Here is an 18,208-nt window from a genome sequence, read left to right on the forward strand (position 1 = left end):
CTGACCAAACCAAGTTTTATTTCTTTTAGCTTTTTCTAAAGTGAAAATGACAGGGAGGCCTGGCATGCTGCAATTCATGGGGTTGCAAAGAGTCAGATATGACTGAGTGACTGAACTGAACTGAACTGAAAGTGAAAATATCTCCAAATAAATATAAAAATTCTTGCCTTACAGGGTTGTAGTGAGAACCAATGAGTTAATGTCCCAAATACAGTTTTTGTCACATGGTAAGAAACAGAGCATGCTAGTTTTCTAATTCCTTAGTTTCCTGCTTCCTTCCTTTAAATCTTTACTCAGTGACTGTCTTCTCAATAAGCTGCTGCTGCTGCTGCTGCTGCTAAGTTGCTTCAGTCGTGTCCGACCCTGTGCGACCCCATAGACGGCAGCCCACCAGGCTCTCCCATCCCTGGGATTCTCCAGGCAAAAACACTGGAGTGGGTTGCCATTTCCTTCTCCAATGCATGAAAGTGAAAAGTAAAAGTGAAGTTGCTCAGTTGTGTCTGACTCTTAGCAACCCCATGGACTATAGCCTACCAGGCTCCTCCGTCCATGGGATTTTCCAGGCAAGAGTGCTGGAGTGGGGTGCCATTGCCTTCTCCGTCTCAATAAGCTATGCGATCACATAGAGAGATAGAAGAGGGCAGCAGGGGATGAGATAGATAGCATCACTGACTCAATGGACATAAATTTGAGCAAACTCTGGGAAATAATAAAGGACAGAGAAGCCTAGTGCTGCAGTCCATGGGGTCACAAAGAGTCAGACACCACTTAGTGGCTGAACAACAACAATGATTCGGATTGCATCAGGGATTGTGGGAAGGCTCTGAAGAAGGGGGATTTCAGCTGAGAGTTTATAACGAGAAGGCACTTAGCAGGGTTAATGTTGGGAGGGTCGGGGGAGGAATAGTAATTAGGAAGAAGGGTGCAACAGTATGTGCTAAGACCTTAAGGCAGGAAAGCCACTGACGTATCTCCATCTGAAATGACCATCTTGGTGGGGCTGTAATGAGCCAGGAGGAAAGTGGCATGAATGAGGCTGAGGAAATAGGCAGGGTCAAGCATCTCAGGGCATTGCAGGGTATGTTCAGCATTTCAGATGGTTCCTTAATTAACATGGAAGCCACCGCAGGCTTAAGTAGGAACAGGATCTGCCTTGTGGAAAACACACTGGAGAAAGGCAGGCATGAAAACAGAGAGACTAGTGAGGAGACTTTTGCAGTGGTCCAGGTGAGGTGTCAAATAGAAAGGTAGATATATGGTTCTAGAGCTCAGAAGAAGAGTTATTGTTTAAATACAAATTCGAGAGTTGTTGGTGAAGAGAGGCTCTTGGGAGTCATTATTATCAGCTTTAGATTTTTTTTAAAATGTCAGGCTGACCTTGTACTGTTTTATTTGTCTTCTCTTTTAAATACTGGAGTCTGGCTCTTATTACGCTCTTTTAGTCTCCTATCTTAATTATCCAATCTCTGACTCAGTTTGCAGTTTTCTTTCTAATTATATCATAAAGGCAGAGTGTTATGATAGAAAGATGTATTTTCTGGTTATTTGTGTGCCTTGGGCAAATCACTTAGGATCTCTGCATATTAGCTTCCTATACATGAAAGAAGTGAGTTGATTGTTTTCAGTTGAAAAATACCTAGGATTATCTAAGAATTACCTGGTTATATCTGTTTCTCTAAGCAGGATCCATCACTGGACCCCTGGAAAATTAGATCTTGAGGATATTTTGCGATCCACATCATGACCAGTAATTAACAGTTAAACCAAACACTGTTAATGTCAGTCTCAGATACTATTACTGTAATGCAGAATAGTATTTCTTCTGCATTTGTGGATATAATATGTAGGGAAAAGATAGAAATTCAGACATTTACTCATCAAAGTAGCATCACAGTTAAATCCAAGACAAATTTGTTGTACTGAAAATTCCTATTAGATAGTCATTCTTCAAGTGAAATTAGGAGTAATCTAAATATCATGGTCCCTGGAAAAGGAAATGACAGCCCACCTAGTGTTCTTGCCTGGGAAATCCCATGGACACAGGAACCTGGTGGGCTATGGTCCACAGAGTTGCAAAGAGTTGTATGCAACTTAGCGACTAAACGGCAGCTGCAAATATCATGGTGAATCCTAGAAGATGTAACAGCCTAGATTATTGGCCACTGACACATATGACAGCATTTTCTAATATTCTTCAAGGTGAAGCCATAAAGCATCAACATTATCAGCAGTTTCCCCCTTACCTCAGTGACAGCAAAACTTCTCTTGCCACAGGGAACCACCTTATACCACTTGTCATGTAGCACATCCATAAACCCGTGTGATTTGTATTGACTGATTAGCTCGGATATATTGGAGGTAAAAGGAGAGTTGGGAGGGAGACCAATGCCGTACCCTAGAAGAAAATACAATCTCAGATGAGTGTTTCACTTAAGGATTTCCTGAGTTGTTGCCACCACACCTGATATTGCTGTCAGACCCGTAACAAGGACATAGTAAGCTTTCACCATCTTTCCCTCAAAGGACTCAGAAATGTCCTAGGTATGATTACGTTGGATCTGCTACTTCTCTGAGTAAAAGAGATGAGTCCAGAAAGGAGAGAAATGATTTGTGTACTGTGTAGTAGGGGCACATTGTATTCCAAGGCTTTCTGCCCTCCCCTTCAAGGTATTTTTCAGAAGCCATCTTTCAGGTCTTTACTAGGGCTAGGATTCCCTATTTACTTCTCCCAGAAACCCTCATCTGGACCTTAAATACACAAAACTAGTTAAATTACAATCCCTGGTCTATGAAATACTCTCATCATTGGTCATGCATAACCCTCTTTTACTTTTATTTTTAATAATAGAATGAGGCCTTGTGAATGTACAGTATAGCATAAGTACTAAAACATCAACAAAAACTTGTCAAAAAAAAAGGAGTCTGGTAAAAACAAGTGTTGAAGCAAATGAAGATCAGTAAGATCACTTATTCATTGCTTGTGGGAATACAAATTGATGTACTCACTTTGGAAAACTGTTTGCTTTTACTTTATATAGCTGAAGATTTATATGCTCTAAGACAAACAACTTTAAGTACATTCCTAAAGAACTCCTCCACAACTAGACCAGGAGATATGTTTAAGGATGTTCTTAGAGGCATTTTTTGTAACAGCAAAAATTGGAAACAACCTAAATGTTAAAAAGAGAATGGGTAAATAAATGTGAAATATTTACACAATGGAATGTTGTATAGTGTGAAACATATGAATGGTATGGAATAATATGGATGACTCTCAGCAACACTAAGTAAAAAGATCAGTCTCAGAAGATTGCAGCATGAATCCATTGTGTAAATGCAAAAACATTAAAAACAAACGACTATATCTTTAGGAATTCATATATATGTGACAGAAGTATATTTAGAAAAAATCAAGAAAATGATAAACCAAATATCTGGGACAACAGTTATTCAAGGCAAGAGAGGCAGGGGAAAGGATGAAGGAGGAGCTTGAAGAAGATGTAATTTGTTGTCAGAGTTTTAATTAATTAGCTTTGACTCTGTATCTTCACTTGGTCTGGGGCTTTACTTGGTTTCCAAACTGTTACTTCACTGTTAATCTCATTGACAAGCCATGTGAAAGAGCTAATTACCTACATTTTGTCTTTAAATATTGGATTGTATAGTCAAAAAAAGATGTAGTACAGTCAAGATGATTGAGGGAGACAAACTGAAAATATAGCTAGCTCTTTTTTTCACATGCAAAGACAAAAGGCTGTCAAGAATATAGAGGTGTACAGCAGAAACTAACACATTGTAAAGCAGTGATACTCCAATAAAAATTAATAAAATAATTTAAAAATGAAGGCAAAGAAACCAAGAAACAAAAAACATATGCACATAACTTTATATAAATAGATAGTCGGCAAGGACCTACTGTTTAGCATAGGGAACTCTACTCAATACTCTGTAATAACCTAGATGGGAAAAGAATCTGAAAAATAATAGATATATTTATCCATATAACTAAATCACTTTGCTATATACTTGAAATTAACACAACATTGTAAATCAACTATAATATAAAATAAAATTTTTTAAATGTTAAAAACATCCAAAAATACTTCATGGAAACAAATGTTTGCTATCATGTTTCCATCTTACAATTTATTTCCAAAGACATTAGTTTTTGTTCTTTTTTAAAATTGTAGATACACAAGCCCTTTTTAAAAATTGATTTATTTTTCATTGAAGGATAATTGCTTTACAGAATTTTGTTGTTTTCTGTCAAAACTCAACACAAATCAGCCATAGGTATACATATATCCCCTCCCTTTTGAAACTCCCTCCCATATCCCTCCCCATCCCACCCCTCAATGCTGATACAGAGCCTCTGTTTGAGTTTCCTAAGTCATACAACAAATTCCTGTTGGCTATCTATTTTACATATGGTAATATAAGCTCCCATGTTACTCTTTCCATACATCTCACTCTCTCCTCCCCCTCCCCATGTCCATAAGTCTATTCTCTATGTCTGTTTCTCTATTGTTTCCCTGTAAATAAATTCTTCAGTACCATTTTTCTAGATTCTCTATATATGTGTTAGAATAAAATGTTTATCTTTCTCTTTCTGACATACTTCACTCTCTATAGTAGGTTCTAGGTTCACCCACCTCACCAGAACTGATGCAAATGCATTCTTTTTTTATCGCTGAGTAATATTCCATTGTGTATATGTACCGCAACTTCTTTATCCATTCATCTGTCCTTGGACATCTAGGATGATTCAGTGTTCTAGCTATTGTAAATAGTGCTGCAATGAACAATGAGATACTTGTGTCTCTTTCAATTTTGGTGTTCTCAGGGTATATGCCTAGGAGTGGGATTGCTGGGTCATATGATGGTTTTGAGGAATCTCCTCACCATCTTAATTTTTTGAGAAATCTCCATACCGTCTTCCATAGTAGCTGTCAGTTCAGTTCAGTTCAGTTGCCCAGTCGTGTCCAACTCTTTGCGACCCCATGAATCACAGCACGCCAGGCCTCCCTGTCTATCACCAACTCCCAGAGTTCACTCAGACTCATGTCCATCGAGTCAGTGATGCCATCCCGCCATCTCATCCTCTGTCATCCCCTTCTCCTCCTGTCCCCAATCCCTCTCAGCATCAGAGTCTTTTCCAATGAGTCAACTCTTTGCATCAGGTGGCCAAAGTACTGGAGTTTCAGCTTTAGCATCATTCCTTCCAAAGAAATCCCCGGGTTGATCTCCTTCAGAATGGACTGGTTGGATCTCCTTGCAATCCAAGGGACTCTGAAGAGTCTACTCCAACACCACAGTTCAAAAGCATCAATTCTTCAGTGCTCAGCTTTCTTCACAGTCCAACTCTCACACCCATACATGACCACAGGAAAAACCATAGCCTTGACTAGACGGACCTTTGTTGGCAAAGTCATATCTCTGCTTTTGAATATACTATCTAGGTTGGTCATAACTTTTCTTCCAAGGAGTAAGTGTCTTTGAATTTCATGGCTGCAATCACCATCTGCAGTGATTTTGGAGCCCCCCAAAATAAAGTCTGACATTGTTTCCACTGTTTCCCCTTCTATTTCCCATGAAGTGATGGGACCAGATGCCATGATCTTCGTTTTCTGAATGTTGAACTTTAGGCCAACTTTTTCACTCTCCACTTTCATCAAGACGCTTTTTACTTCCTCTTCACTTTCTGCCATAAGGGTGGGGTCATCTGCATATCCGAGGTTATTGATATTTCTCCCGGCAATCTTGATTCCAGCTTGTGTTTCTTCCAACCAGCGTTTCTCATGATGGACTCTGCATAGAAGTTAAATAAGCAGGGTGACAATATACATCCTTGACGTACTCCTTTTCCTATTTGGAACCAGTCTATTGTTCCATGTCCAGTTCTAACTGCTGCTTCCTGACCTGCATATAGGTTTCTCAAGAGGCAGGTCAGGTGGTCTGGTATTCCCATCCCTTTCAGAATTTTCCACAGTTTACTGTGATCCACACAGTCAAAGGCTTTGGCATAGTGGCTGTATCAGTTTACATTCCCACCAATAATGCAAGAGTGTTCCCTTTTCTCCACACCCTCTCCAGCATTTATTGTTTGTAGGCTTTTTGATGAGGGCCATTCTGACTGGTGTGAGGTGATATCTCATTGTAGTTTTGATTTGCATTTCTCTAATAGTGAGTGATGTTGAACAACTTTTCATGTGTTTGTTAGCTAACTGTATGTCTTCTTTGGAGAAATGTCTGTTTAGATCTTTCCCCACTTTTTGACAGGGTAGTTTGTTTTTCTGGTATTGAGTTCTATGAGCTGCTTGTATATTTTGGAAATTAATCCTTTGTCAGTTGTTTCATTTGGTATTATTTTCCCTCATTCTGAGGGTTGTCTTTTCACCTTGCTTATAGTTTCCTTTGCTGTGAAAAACTTTAAAGTTTAATCAGGCCCCACTTGTTTACTTTTGTTTTTATTTCCATTATTCTACGATGAGAATCATAGAGGATCTTGCTTTGATTTATGTCATCGAGTGTTCTGCCTATGTTTTCCTCTATGAGTTTTATAATCCATTTTGACTTTATCTTTGAGTATGGTATTCTAATTTCATTCTTTTGCATGTGTCTGTCCAGTTTTCCCAGTACCATTTATGGAAGAGGCTGTCTTAGACCCATTGTATATTCTTGCCTCCTTTGTCAAAATTAAGATACCCATAGGTGCATGGGTTTATTTCTGGGCTTTCTATCTTGTTCCATTGGTCTATATTGCTGTTTTTGTGCCAGTACCATACTGTCTTGATGAATGTAGCTTTGTAGTATAATCTGAAGTTAGGAAGGTTGATTCCTCCAGCTCCATTCTTTTTTCTCAATACTTTCTTGGCTATTTGGGGTCTTTTGTGTTTCCATATGAATTGTGAATTTTTTTTGTTCCTAGTTCTGTGAAAAATGCCTTGGTAATTTGATAGGGATTGCATTAAATCTGCAGATTGCCTTTGGTACTACAGTCATTTTCACAATATTGGTTCTTCCTACCCAGGAACATGGCACATCTCTTTATCTGTTTATGTCATCTTTGATTTCTTTCATCAGTGTCTTATAATTTTCTGTGTACAGTTCTTTTGTCTCCTTAGGTAAGTTTACTCCTAGATATTTAATTATTTTTGTTTCAATGGTGAATGGGATTGATTTCTTAATTTCTCTTTCTGATTATTCATTGTTAGTACATAGAAATGCAAATGGTTTCTGTGGATTGATTTCGTATCCTGCAACTTTGCTAAATTCACTGATTAGCTCTAGTAATTTTCTGACAGTATCCTTAGGGTTTTCTATGAATACCAGACCACCTGACCTGCCTCTTGAGAAATCTATATGCAGGTCAGGAAGCAACAGTTAGAACTGGACATAGAACAACAGACTGGTTCCAAAGAGGAAAAGGAGTACGTCAAGGCTGTATATTGTTACCCTGCTTACTTAACTTATATGCAGAGTACATCATGAGAAACGCTGGGCTGGAGGAAGTGCAAGCTGGAATCAAGATTGCCAGGAGAAATATCAATAACCTCATATATACAGATGACACCACCCTTTTGGCAGAAAGGGAAGAAGAACTAAAGAGCCTCTTGATGAAAGTGAAACAGGAGAGTGAAAAAGTTGGCCTAAAGCTCAACATTCAGAAAACAAAGATCATGGCATCCGGTCCCATCACTTCATGGGAAATAGATGGGGAAACAGTGGAAACAGTGGCTGACTTTATTTTTTGGGGGGGAAGGGGGCTTCAAAATCACTGCAAATGGTGAATGCAGCCATGAAATTAAAAGATGCTTACTCCTTGGAAGGAAAGTTATGACCAACCTAGACAGCATATTAAAAAGCAGAGACGTTACTTTGCCAACAAAGGTCCATCTAGTCAAGGCTATGGTTTTTCCAGTGGTCGTGTATGGATGTGAGAGTTGGACTGTGAAGAAAGCTGAGCGCTGAAGAATTGATGGTTTTGAACTGTGGTGTTGCAGAAGACTCGAGAGTCCCTTGGACTGCAAGGAGATCCAACCAGTCCATCCTAAAGTAGATCAGTCCTGGGTGTTCATTGTAAGGACTGATGTTAAAGCTGAAACTCCAATATTTTGGCCACCTGATGCGAAGAGCTGACTCATTTGAAAAGACCCTGATGCTAGGAAAGATTGAGGGCAGGAGGGGAAGGGGATGACAGAGGATGAAATGGCTGGATGGCATCACTGACTCAATGGACATGGGTTTGGGTAGACTCCAGCAATTGGTGATGGACAGGGAGGCCTGGCATGCTGTGGTTCATGGGCTCGCAAAGAGCTGGACACGACTGAGCGACTGAACTGAACTGAACTGATGTACAGTATTATGTCATCTGCAAACAGTGAGAGCTTTACTTCTTCTTTTCTGACCTGGATTCATTTTATTTCTTTTTCTTCTCTGATTGCTGAAGCTAGGACTTCCAGAACTATGTTGAATAATAGTGGTGAAAGGGGACAGCCTTGCCTTGTTCCTGATCTTAGGGGGAATGTTTTCAGTTTTTCACCTTTGAGAATAATGTTTTCTGTTCAGTTCAGTTCAGTCACTCAGACGTGTCCGACTCTTTGCAACTCCATGAATCGCAGCACGCCAGGCCTCCCTGTCCATCACCAACTCCTCGAGTTCACTCAAACTCATGTCCATCGAGTCAGCAATGCCATCTAGCCATCTCATCCTCTGTTGTCCCCTTCTCCTCTTGCCCCCCAATCCCTCCCAGCATCAGGGTCTTTTCCAATGAGTCAACTCTTTTCATGAGGTAGCCAAAGTATTGGAGTTTCAGCTTCATATATGGCCTTTACTATGTTTAGTTAGGTTCCTTCTAGGCCCAGTTTTTGAAGAGTTTTAATAATAAATGGGTACTGAATTTTTTCAAAGGCTCTTTCTGCATCTATTGAGATGATCAAATGATTTTTATCTTTCAGTTTGTTAATATGGTGTATCACATTGATTGATTTGTGTATATATTGAAGAATCCTTGCATTCCTGGAATAAATCCAACTTGATCATGGTGTATGAGCTTTTTGATGTGTTGCTGAATTCTGTTTGCTAAAATTTTTTGAGTATTTTTGCATCTATTGGCCTGTAGTTTCCTTTTTTGTGTTGTTTTTGTCTGGTTTTGGTATCAGGGTGATGGTGGCCTCATAGAATGAATTTGGAAGTGTTCCTTCCTCTGCAAGTTTTTGAAAGAGTTTTAGAAGGATAGGCATTAGCTCTTCTCTAAACATTTGATTGGAGAAGGCAATGGCACCCCACTCCAGCGCTCTTGCCTGGAAAATCCCATGGATGGAGGAACCTGGTAGGTTGCAGTCCATGGTGTTGTGAAGAGTCGGACACGACTGAGCGACTTCACTTTCACTTTTCACTTTCACGCATTGAAGAAGGAAATGGCAACCCACTCCAGTGTTCTTGCCTGGAGAATCCCAGGGATGGGGGAGCTTGGTGGGCTGCCGTCTATGGGGTTGCATGGAGTCAGACAACTGAAGTGAGTTAGCAGCAGCAGCAGCAAACATTTGTTAGACTTCTCCTGTGAAGCCATCTTCTCCTGGGCTTTTGTTTTTTGGGGGATTTTTGATCACAGCTTCCATTTCAGTGCTTGTAATAATTTCTGTTTCTTCCTGGTTCAGTCTTGGAAGATTGAACTTTCCTAAGAATCTCTCCATTTCTTCCAGGTTATCTATTTCATTGCCATATAGTTGTTCATAATATCTCTTATAATCCTTTGTATTTGTGCATTGTCTGTTGGAATCTCTCCTTTTTCATTTCTAATTTTGTTGATTTGATTCTTCTCTCTTATCTTCTTAATGAGTCTTGCTAAAGGTTTGTCAATTTTGTTAATCTTCTCAAAGAACCATCTTCTAGTTTTATTAATCTTTACTATTGTTTCTTTCATTTCTTTTTCATTTATTTCTGCTCGGATCTTTATGATTTCTTTCCTTCTAATTTTTTTTTTAAATTTTGTTCTTCTTTTTCCAGTTGTTTTAGGTGTAAAGTTAGGTTGTCTATTCAATGTTTTTCTTGTTTCTTGAGGTGGGATTGTATTGCTATAAACTTCTCTCTTAGAACTTCTTTTGCTGCTTCCCATAGGTTTTGAGTTGTGGTGTTTTCATTGTCATTTGTTTCTAGAAATGTTCCGATTTCCCTTTTGATTTTTTCAGTAACCTGTTGTTTATTTAGAAACAGATTGCTTAATCTCCATGTGTTTGTGTTTCTTACAGTTTTTTCTTGTAATTTGTATCTAGTCTCATAGCATTGTGGTTGGAGAAGATGATTCTTGATACAATTTCAATTTTCTTAAATTTACTGAGATTTCATTTGTGACCCAAGATATGATCTATCCTGGAGAATGTTCCATGTGCACTTGAGAAGAAGGTATATTCTTCTGCTTTTGGATGGAATGTCTTGAAGTTATCAATGAGATCCATCTCATCTAATGTATCATTTAAGACTTGATTTCCTTATTAATTTCGTATTTTGATGATCTGTCCATTGGTGTGAGTGAGGTGTTTAAGTCTCCTACCATTATTGTGTTACTGTCAATTTCTCCTTTTATGTCTGTTAGTATTTGTCTTATGTATTGAAGTGCTTCTATGTTGGGTGCATAGATATTTCCAATTGTTATATCTTCCTCTTGGATTGATCCCTTGATCATTATGTAGTATCCTTCCTTATCTCTTGTAATTTCACTAATTTTAAGGTCTATTTTGTCTGATATGAGGATTGCTACTCCAGCTTTCTTTCGCTTCCCATTTACATGGAATATATTTTTCCATCCTCTCACTTTCAGTCCCTATGTGTCTTGAGGTCTGAATTGGGTTTCTTGTAGACAGCATATATATGGGTCTTGTTTTGTATCCATTCAGCCAGTCTGTGTCTTTTTGTTGGAGCATTTAATCCATTTACATTTAAAGTAATTATTGATATACATATGTTCCTTTTGTCATTTTCTTAATTGTTTGGGGTTGATTTTGTAGATCTTTTTTCTTCTTTTGTATTTCTTGACTATATAAGTACCTTTAACATTTGCTGTAAAGCTGGTTTGATAGTACTGAATTCTCTTAACTTTTGCTTCTCTGAAAAGCTTTTTATTTCTCCATCCATTTTGAATGAGATCCTTGCTGGTTACAGTAATCTTGGTTGTAGGTTTTTCTCTTTCAGTACTTTAAATATATCCTGCCATTCCCTTCTGGCCTGCAGAGTTTCTGCTGAAAGATCAGCTGTTAAGCATATGGGGTTTCCCTTGTATATTACTCGTTGCTTCTCCCTTGCTGCTTTTAGTATTCTTTGTGTTTAGTCTTTGTTAGTTTGATTAGTGTGTCTTGGAGTGCTTCTTCTTGGGTTTATCCTGTATGGGACTCTTTGTGCCTCTTGGACTTGATTGACTATTTCCTTTTCCATATTGGGGAAATTTTCAACTATAATCTCTTCAAAAATGTTCTCATACCCTTTATTTTTCTCTTCTTCTCCTGGGACCTCTATAATTCAAATGTTGATGCTTTTGATATTGTCCCAGAGGTCTCTGGGACTGTCCTCGGTTCTTTTCATTCTTTCACTTTATTCTGCTCTTCAGAAGTTATTTCCACCATTTTATCTTCTAGCTCACAGATTCGTTCTGCTTCAGATATTCTGCTATTGATTCCTTCTAGAGTATTTTTAATTTTAGTAATTGTGTTGTTTGTCTCTGTAATTTATTCTTTAATTCTTCTAAGTCTATGTTAATTGATTCTTGTATTTTCTCCATTTTTGTTTTCAAGGTTTTTGATAATCTTTACTATCATTTTTATGAATTCTTTTTCAGGTAGTTTGCCTATTTCCTGTTCATTTATTTGGACTTTGTGTTTCTAGTTTGTTTCTTCATTTGTGTAGTATTTCTCTGCCTTTTCATTATTTTTTTTTTCTTTTAACTTATTGTATTTGAGGTCTCCTTTTCCCAGGCTTCAAGAAAAGTTGAATTCTTTCCTTCAAGAAGGTCAAATTCTTTCTTCCTTTTGGTTTCTGCCCTCCTGAGATTGGTCCAGTGTATATGTAAGTTTCATCTAGGGTGAGATTTGTGCTGAGATTTTTGTTTGTTTGTTTTTCCTCTGATGGGCAAGCTGAGTGAAGTGGTAATCCTGTCTGATGTTGACTGGCTTTGTATTTTTGTTTTGTTTGTTGTTTAGATGAGGAGTCCTGCACAAAGTGTTACTGGTGGTTGGGTGATGTTGGATCTTGTATTCAAGTGGTTTCCTTTGTGTGAGCTCTCCCTATTTGATACTCTCTAGGGCAACCCACTCTAGTACTCTTGCCTGGAAAATCCCATGGGTGGAGGATCCTGGTAGGCTGCAGTCCATGGGGTCGTGAAGAGTTGGAGATGACTGAGCGACTTCACTTTCACTTTTCACTTTCATGCATTGGAGGAGGAAATGGCAACCCACTCCAGTGTTCTTGCCTGGAGAATCCCAGGGACAGCGGAGCCTTGTGGGCTGCTGTCTATGGGGTTGCACAGAGTCGGACACGATTGAAATGACTTAGCAGCAGTAGCAGTAGCAGCAGGGTTAGTTCTGTGGTAGTCTAGGGTCTTGGAATCAGTGCTCCCACTCTAAAGGCTCAGGGCTTGATCTCTGTTGCTCCTGGTAACAGTGTTAGGCTTTTTAGGGACCACCTAGGAAGGCAGCAGTCAAACAGGGTTGGTCTTCCTGGGGTGAGGAGTCCACCTCCAGCTTAGGACAGGGCAGTGACTCGGGTCTCTGGGCACATTGTGTCACTTCACTCGGGAAAACTTTGGTGCAGCTTTTCTGGTCACAGCTCAGGTTTTGTGACCTTAGCACACGAGAGTCCAGGTAGGTGAATTGAACTTCTCTTTCTGGGCTCTGGTCATGTAATTCACTGCAGGAAAGTCAAGGCCATGTGTTCACTAGTCCGTCTCCTCCTCTGACTACACAAGTCCTTTTTAAAAAAATATATGAGGCTTGAGATTTGTGTATAACTAATAAAAGAGAAGAAATAAATAATACAGAAAAAAGTTTGCATTTTAAAGAGCTGTTTGCTTTTTCCCCTTGGTAGATTTGTTTGTTCCTTAACAATGGAGAGTCAAGGAAATGATGACAATGTCAAGAGCATGATTAGAATTTTCCATTCAAAGAGCTATTTTGAGTGCCTATTTTGTGCATAGTAGTTCTGGTTTGAAAGGCAAGACTGACAATAAAAGACTTTACCCGGGCAGTCTGTTCTTCAGCTGATGTTATCATAAAATAACAATTTTTATTTAAAAAAGTAATGGGTAACTATAAGGAAGTAACAAAGTTTCTTTAGAAATGTTTATTATAATGAATGCTATTGACAATTCCGTTGCACAGACATTCATTCAGTACCTATTTACATGTCAGGCACAATACTAGTCATGTGTATAATAATATTCACTGACATTCACACATTTATTCATTCACTCATTCATCCATTCAATGAATATTTCCTGAGTGAATAGGCACTGTGTTAAGTGGTTGGGATTTAGCAGTAAGTAAGGTAAATATAGTCCCTGCTGTCATGGTGCATATCCTCTTAGGGAGGCAGATACTAAACAATGTACTGCATAATGATTATTTCGTTACAACTGAGACATCTAAGGTTGTACCAGCTTGTGGGAGAAGGACGGAGACTTATACAAACAAGTAAGGACTTGGAACTATCTGGTGAGTGTGGTCAGATTAGGCCAGGTTTGCTGAATAATTTGTATTTTTTCCTCCTGAGGCAATAACTTAAATAACAACAATTTCTAATACTATAGAGGGCTAACTATTTGTCAAGTACTGCTCAGTAATGGAAGGGCTTCCCTGGTGGCTCAGTCAGTAAAGTGTCTCCCTGCAATGCTGGAGACCTGCGTTCGATTCCTGGGTTGGGAAGATCCCCTTACATGCCTTACTCCAGTTTATAGATCATATAATAGTCTAAGATTGCATACTAGATTGTGGCATACAGGTCAGTTAAATCCTTCTGGGGCTCTAATAATGAGAACCTGAACATACTGAGCCCTACTGTGTGCCAGATACCACCCATGTAGGATATGTATTACTTAGTTCAGGTCAGTTGCTCAGTCGTATCTGACTCTGCAACCCCATGGACTGCAGCAATCCAGGCTTCCTTGTCCATCACCGACTTCTGGAGCTTGCTCAAACTCATGTCCATTGAGTCAGTGATGCCATCCAACAATCTTGTCCTCTGTTGCCCCCTTCTCCTCCTGCCTTCAATCTTTCCCAGCATCAAGGTCTTTTCCAATGAGTCAGTTCTTCACATCAGGTGGCCAAAGTATTGGAGTTTCAGCTTCAGCATCAGTCCTTCCAATGAATATTCAGGGCTGTTTTCCCTTAAGATTGAGTGGTTGGATCCCCCTGTAGTCCAGGGGACTCTTAAGAGTCTTCTGCAACACCACAGTTCAAAAGCATCAATTCTTTGGTGCTCAGCTTTCTTTATAGTCCAACTCACTTATCCATACATGACTACTGGAAAAACCATAGCTTTGACTAGATGGACCTTGTTGGCAAAGTAATGTCTCTGCTTTTTAATATGCTGTCTATGTTGGCCATAGCTTTTCTTCCAAGGAGCAGAGACTTAAAGACTGAGTAAATAAATGGCCTAATGTCACAAAGATCACAGTTGGCAAAGCTAGCATTTGAAATTGGGTCTGCTTGAGTATAAAAAGCAGTGCTTCTTCCAATGTATCCATTATAGCATGAGACCAAGGCAAAGGAATATTTGACATATTCCTCCCCTTCAAAGAGCCTCTATCACTACAATCCTATTGCTATAATATCCCCAAGCCAGGCAATACAGTAAAAACATACAATCATCTAACTGGTGGTTTGTTTGTTCTTCTTCTTCCTCTAGTTGTTTTAGATATAAGGTTAGATTGTTTAATGAGATTTTTCTTGAGGTAAGAGTGTATTGCTATAAACTTTCATCTTCGAACTACTTTTGTTGTATCCCATAGGTTTTGGACCATTGTGCTTTTGCTTTGTTTTCATTTTTTTAACTTCCTCTTTGATTTCTTCAGGTGAACCGGTGGCTTGAATTCAGCAGATACAAATACATATATTTTTCATGGGCAGATTTTGTTGTAAACTTTTCATAAATTGTGTAAATACAGCATAAGTACAGCCCCAACTGGTATATGATTGTACATAAATGAGAAAATTAACTAGCAAGGATCCTTCCTGATTATATTGCTTCTCCTAAAAATCCTCTTAAAGTCAGTAATTCCAGTCCAAGTTGATGTAATCATTGCAGAATTGTTTTTGGTTTTCACTCGATCACCATTTATTGGACACCTATTCATCTACTTTTCACAAGTAGAGGCTGAATGCTATTCTGTCTCAGACACTCAGCCAAGTGCAATAGAGCTTGCAGTGTAGCAGTGCTGGTCGCTCAGTTATGTCCAACTCTTTGCGACCCCACGGATGCAAAGAAAGTTTAAAATTTTTTTCACTTCAAGAAATCTTTAAGAAGAATCTTTATGAAAGTTTAAAAATCTAAAATTAATAGTTATGATATACATTTACATATTTTAAGAATAGAATTTTGGCATTACAACAGAAGTATAAAAATTACCTTAAGGGAAAATGTTATGTTGAAATTGCAGAGACATTTAGAAAAAATTGCTTCATAGGAAATAATTAAATCACTCTACTTCATCATGTTAAGGTTAATATGCAATTGAGTGCTAAAAATAGATTACCATTCTTTTAAAATTTCAATATTCATATGGAATATAGGGAAAAACAGGAAAAATAGTTATGTGGCAATTAGAAGAGGTATGTGTTAAAAGACATAAAAATCAATTTTATTCAGAAACATAAAATAGTAAAACCTTGAAGATTTTATTTCTGTCCTCTTTGTCAGCTGTTTTTCAAATTTGATTGTGTTCATTGGTCAAACAATTCTTATCTTTAAATTGCTGACTCAACTTAGCAGCCTGAGTTGCTTTCATTATCATTAGAAATTTGGCTTTGCAATAAAGATGAGGCTGACTATTTTGTGGTTGATGGATGAAGCAAAATGGAATCCTTCAACCCTAGAGATGAAGGCTTCAGGCACCCTGGAAATTGGATACAGCTTAATAGCCCAAGAGAACAATTTTCAGAATAGAATTCTGATATTTTCCCCATGGATAAATCAGCTTACTAAGCTAAGAGTGGTAGAAATGTATTTGGGCTAGCAAGTGTATAGTTAGAAATTCGTAGACTACAAAAATCTTCCTGAAATGTGGTTGGAAAATAGATATTTTGAAAATAAGATCTTAGTGTTAAAAACACCTCTGGAAGAAAGATCAATTCAGTTTTACAGTCTGTCCTAGGAATACAATAATTAGCTACTCCAGGGCAATGCCTGAGCATATTTTGGAATAGTTCTAAACTTAAAGGAGACTTTAAAAATGGGTTTCCCTTATCCTCAGCACATCAAAGTGGAGACAGAGTGTGTGGAAGAAGCTAAGATATATGAAGGTGATCTATCTCTGGATAATTTTATAGTAAATTGGTCTCAATCTTTTAATTCAATATATTGAATAGTAGCCTAGTGGCTCCGATGGAAAAGAATCTACCTGCAATACAGGAGAACTGGGTTTGATCCCTGGGTCAGGAAAACCCTTTGGAGAAGGAAATTGCAACCCACTCTAGTATTCTTGCCTTGAAAATGCTGTGGACGAGAAGCCTGGTGGGCTACAGTCCAAGGGGTCACAAGGAGTTGGACACTAGTGAGCCATTAACACTCTCACTGTCACTTTTACTATGTGCTTGAACATGCTTTACATGTATTATTTTACTTAATCATCACAGCAACTCTGTCCTAGATGTACTATTCACAAACCCATCATGCAGATGAGGAAGCTGAAGAACAGATTGTGAGTTGCCCAACTAACACAGTTATTTGGGAACAGCAACTCTATTCTAACCTAAGCACTCAAGACCCCAGAGCTAGTGCTTCAAGTGCTGTACTAAATAATTAGTGGAAAGCAAGTAAAAGAACAAACTCAAAAACAAGCAAAGGTCTTTGGCAGAAAGGTCACAAATCATTACTGTGCAGTTCCATTACTCTTTCTTCTCATTTGACCTTTACTGTCGGGTTTACTCCAATGCATAAATTTGGGACATGTATTCAATTATCTCAACACTTTCATTTTTCAGAGCACACAATATATCTTTGTGTCCCTGGTATATAGTTTTTAATAAGACCAGAGACTTTCCACATGTTCTTGAATTTTTAATAATTTTGGTTTGCTGCACTGAAGACTCACGGAATGGTTTCAAAGTCAATGTGGACTGTTGTCTCTCATTTGCTGCGCATTGACCTTTAGGTGTTAAATAAATGCAGAATGGTGAAGTTGGGAAGGGTATTTAGTAGTCACACTGAGTTGATATAATGCCATTACTACCGAGAGTGATGGCATCACTGACTCAATGGGCATGAGTTTGAGTAAACTCTGGGAGTTGGTGATGGACAGGGAGGCCTGGCGTGCTGCAGTCTCTGGGGTCACAAAGAGTTGGACATGACTGAGTGACTGAACTGAGCAGAGAGTGAATGTACCTTCAGCATGAAGGAATCAATGGATTCCATCTTCCCTCCTAAGTTCCCAAAATCATTTAAACACTTTGGAAAGTATATGCAGACTTTTCAGGATACTTTTGATTACCTACATAAGGAAGTGATTAGGTACTTAGTCTAATACAACCTAATGAGTTATATAATAGGGTAATAAATCATTTATTACATAACTGTTATATGCCTTGCATTGTACTAGATCCTGTGAGAGAATACAGACATATGGAACATTCCTGTAAGCTAAATAGGTAAAAATTGTTCATAAATGGCTTTTGTGATATTTTATGCCTATAAAGTCTAGTTAGTTAATAATAAAGTACACATTTTCATAAATTCAAAAAAACTAAATGTTGTTAATGAAAAGCATATAATATTTTTTTTTGGTATTTTCTCAGCATTATGAAAATATAATTTTTTAAAAAAATTTCATGAGGAGAGAAATATTCCATTAAAACCTATTAGATTAACTTTTTCTTTAAAGCCACAGTCACGAGTTTTATTAGTATCTCTATCACATTGTTTTCTGTAACTTATAAGTATCCTTACTTTGTGTTTTGCCAAGTTCTGCTTTTAGATTGTAAACTTGTTCACAGAGGCTGTATTGAAT

The 18,208-nt window shown here is 38.2% G+C and overlaps 1 protein-coding gene across 1 annotated transcript in view; it reads right to left on the minus strand.

Annotated features, from left to right (window-relative positions):
* The window catches only part of GRIN3A (glutamate ionotropic receptor NMDA type subunit 3A), a 203,150-nt gene that overhangs the window by 45,531 nt on the left and 139,411 nt on the right, over positions 1-18,208 (minus strand). The window contains exon 6 of the mRNA XM_005684381.3: positions 2,244-2,395. Coding sequence (XP_005684438.2) covers positions 2,244-2,395 — 152 coding nt within the window. The remainder of the gene's footprint in view (positions 1-2,243; positions 2,396-18,208) is intronic.

This window comes from Capra hircus, chromosome 8 (genome assembly GCF_001704415.2).
Source record: "Capra hircus breed San Clemente chromosome 8, ASM170441v1, whole genome shotgun sequence".
Classification (NCBI taxonomy): Eukaryota; Metazoa; Chordata; class Mammalia; order Artiodactyla; family Bovidae; genus Capra; species Capra hircus.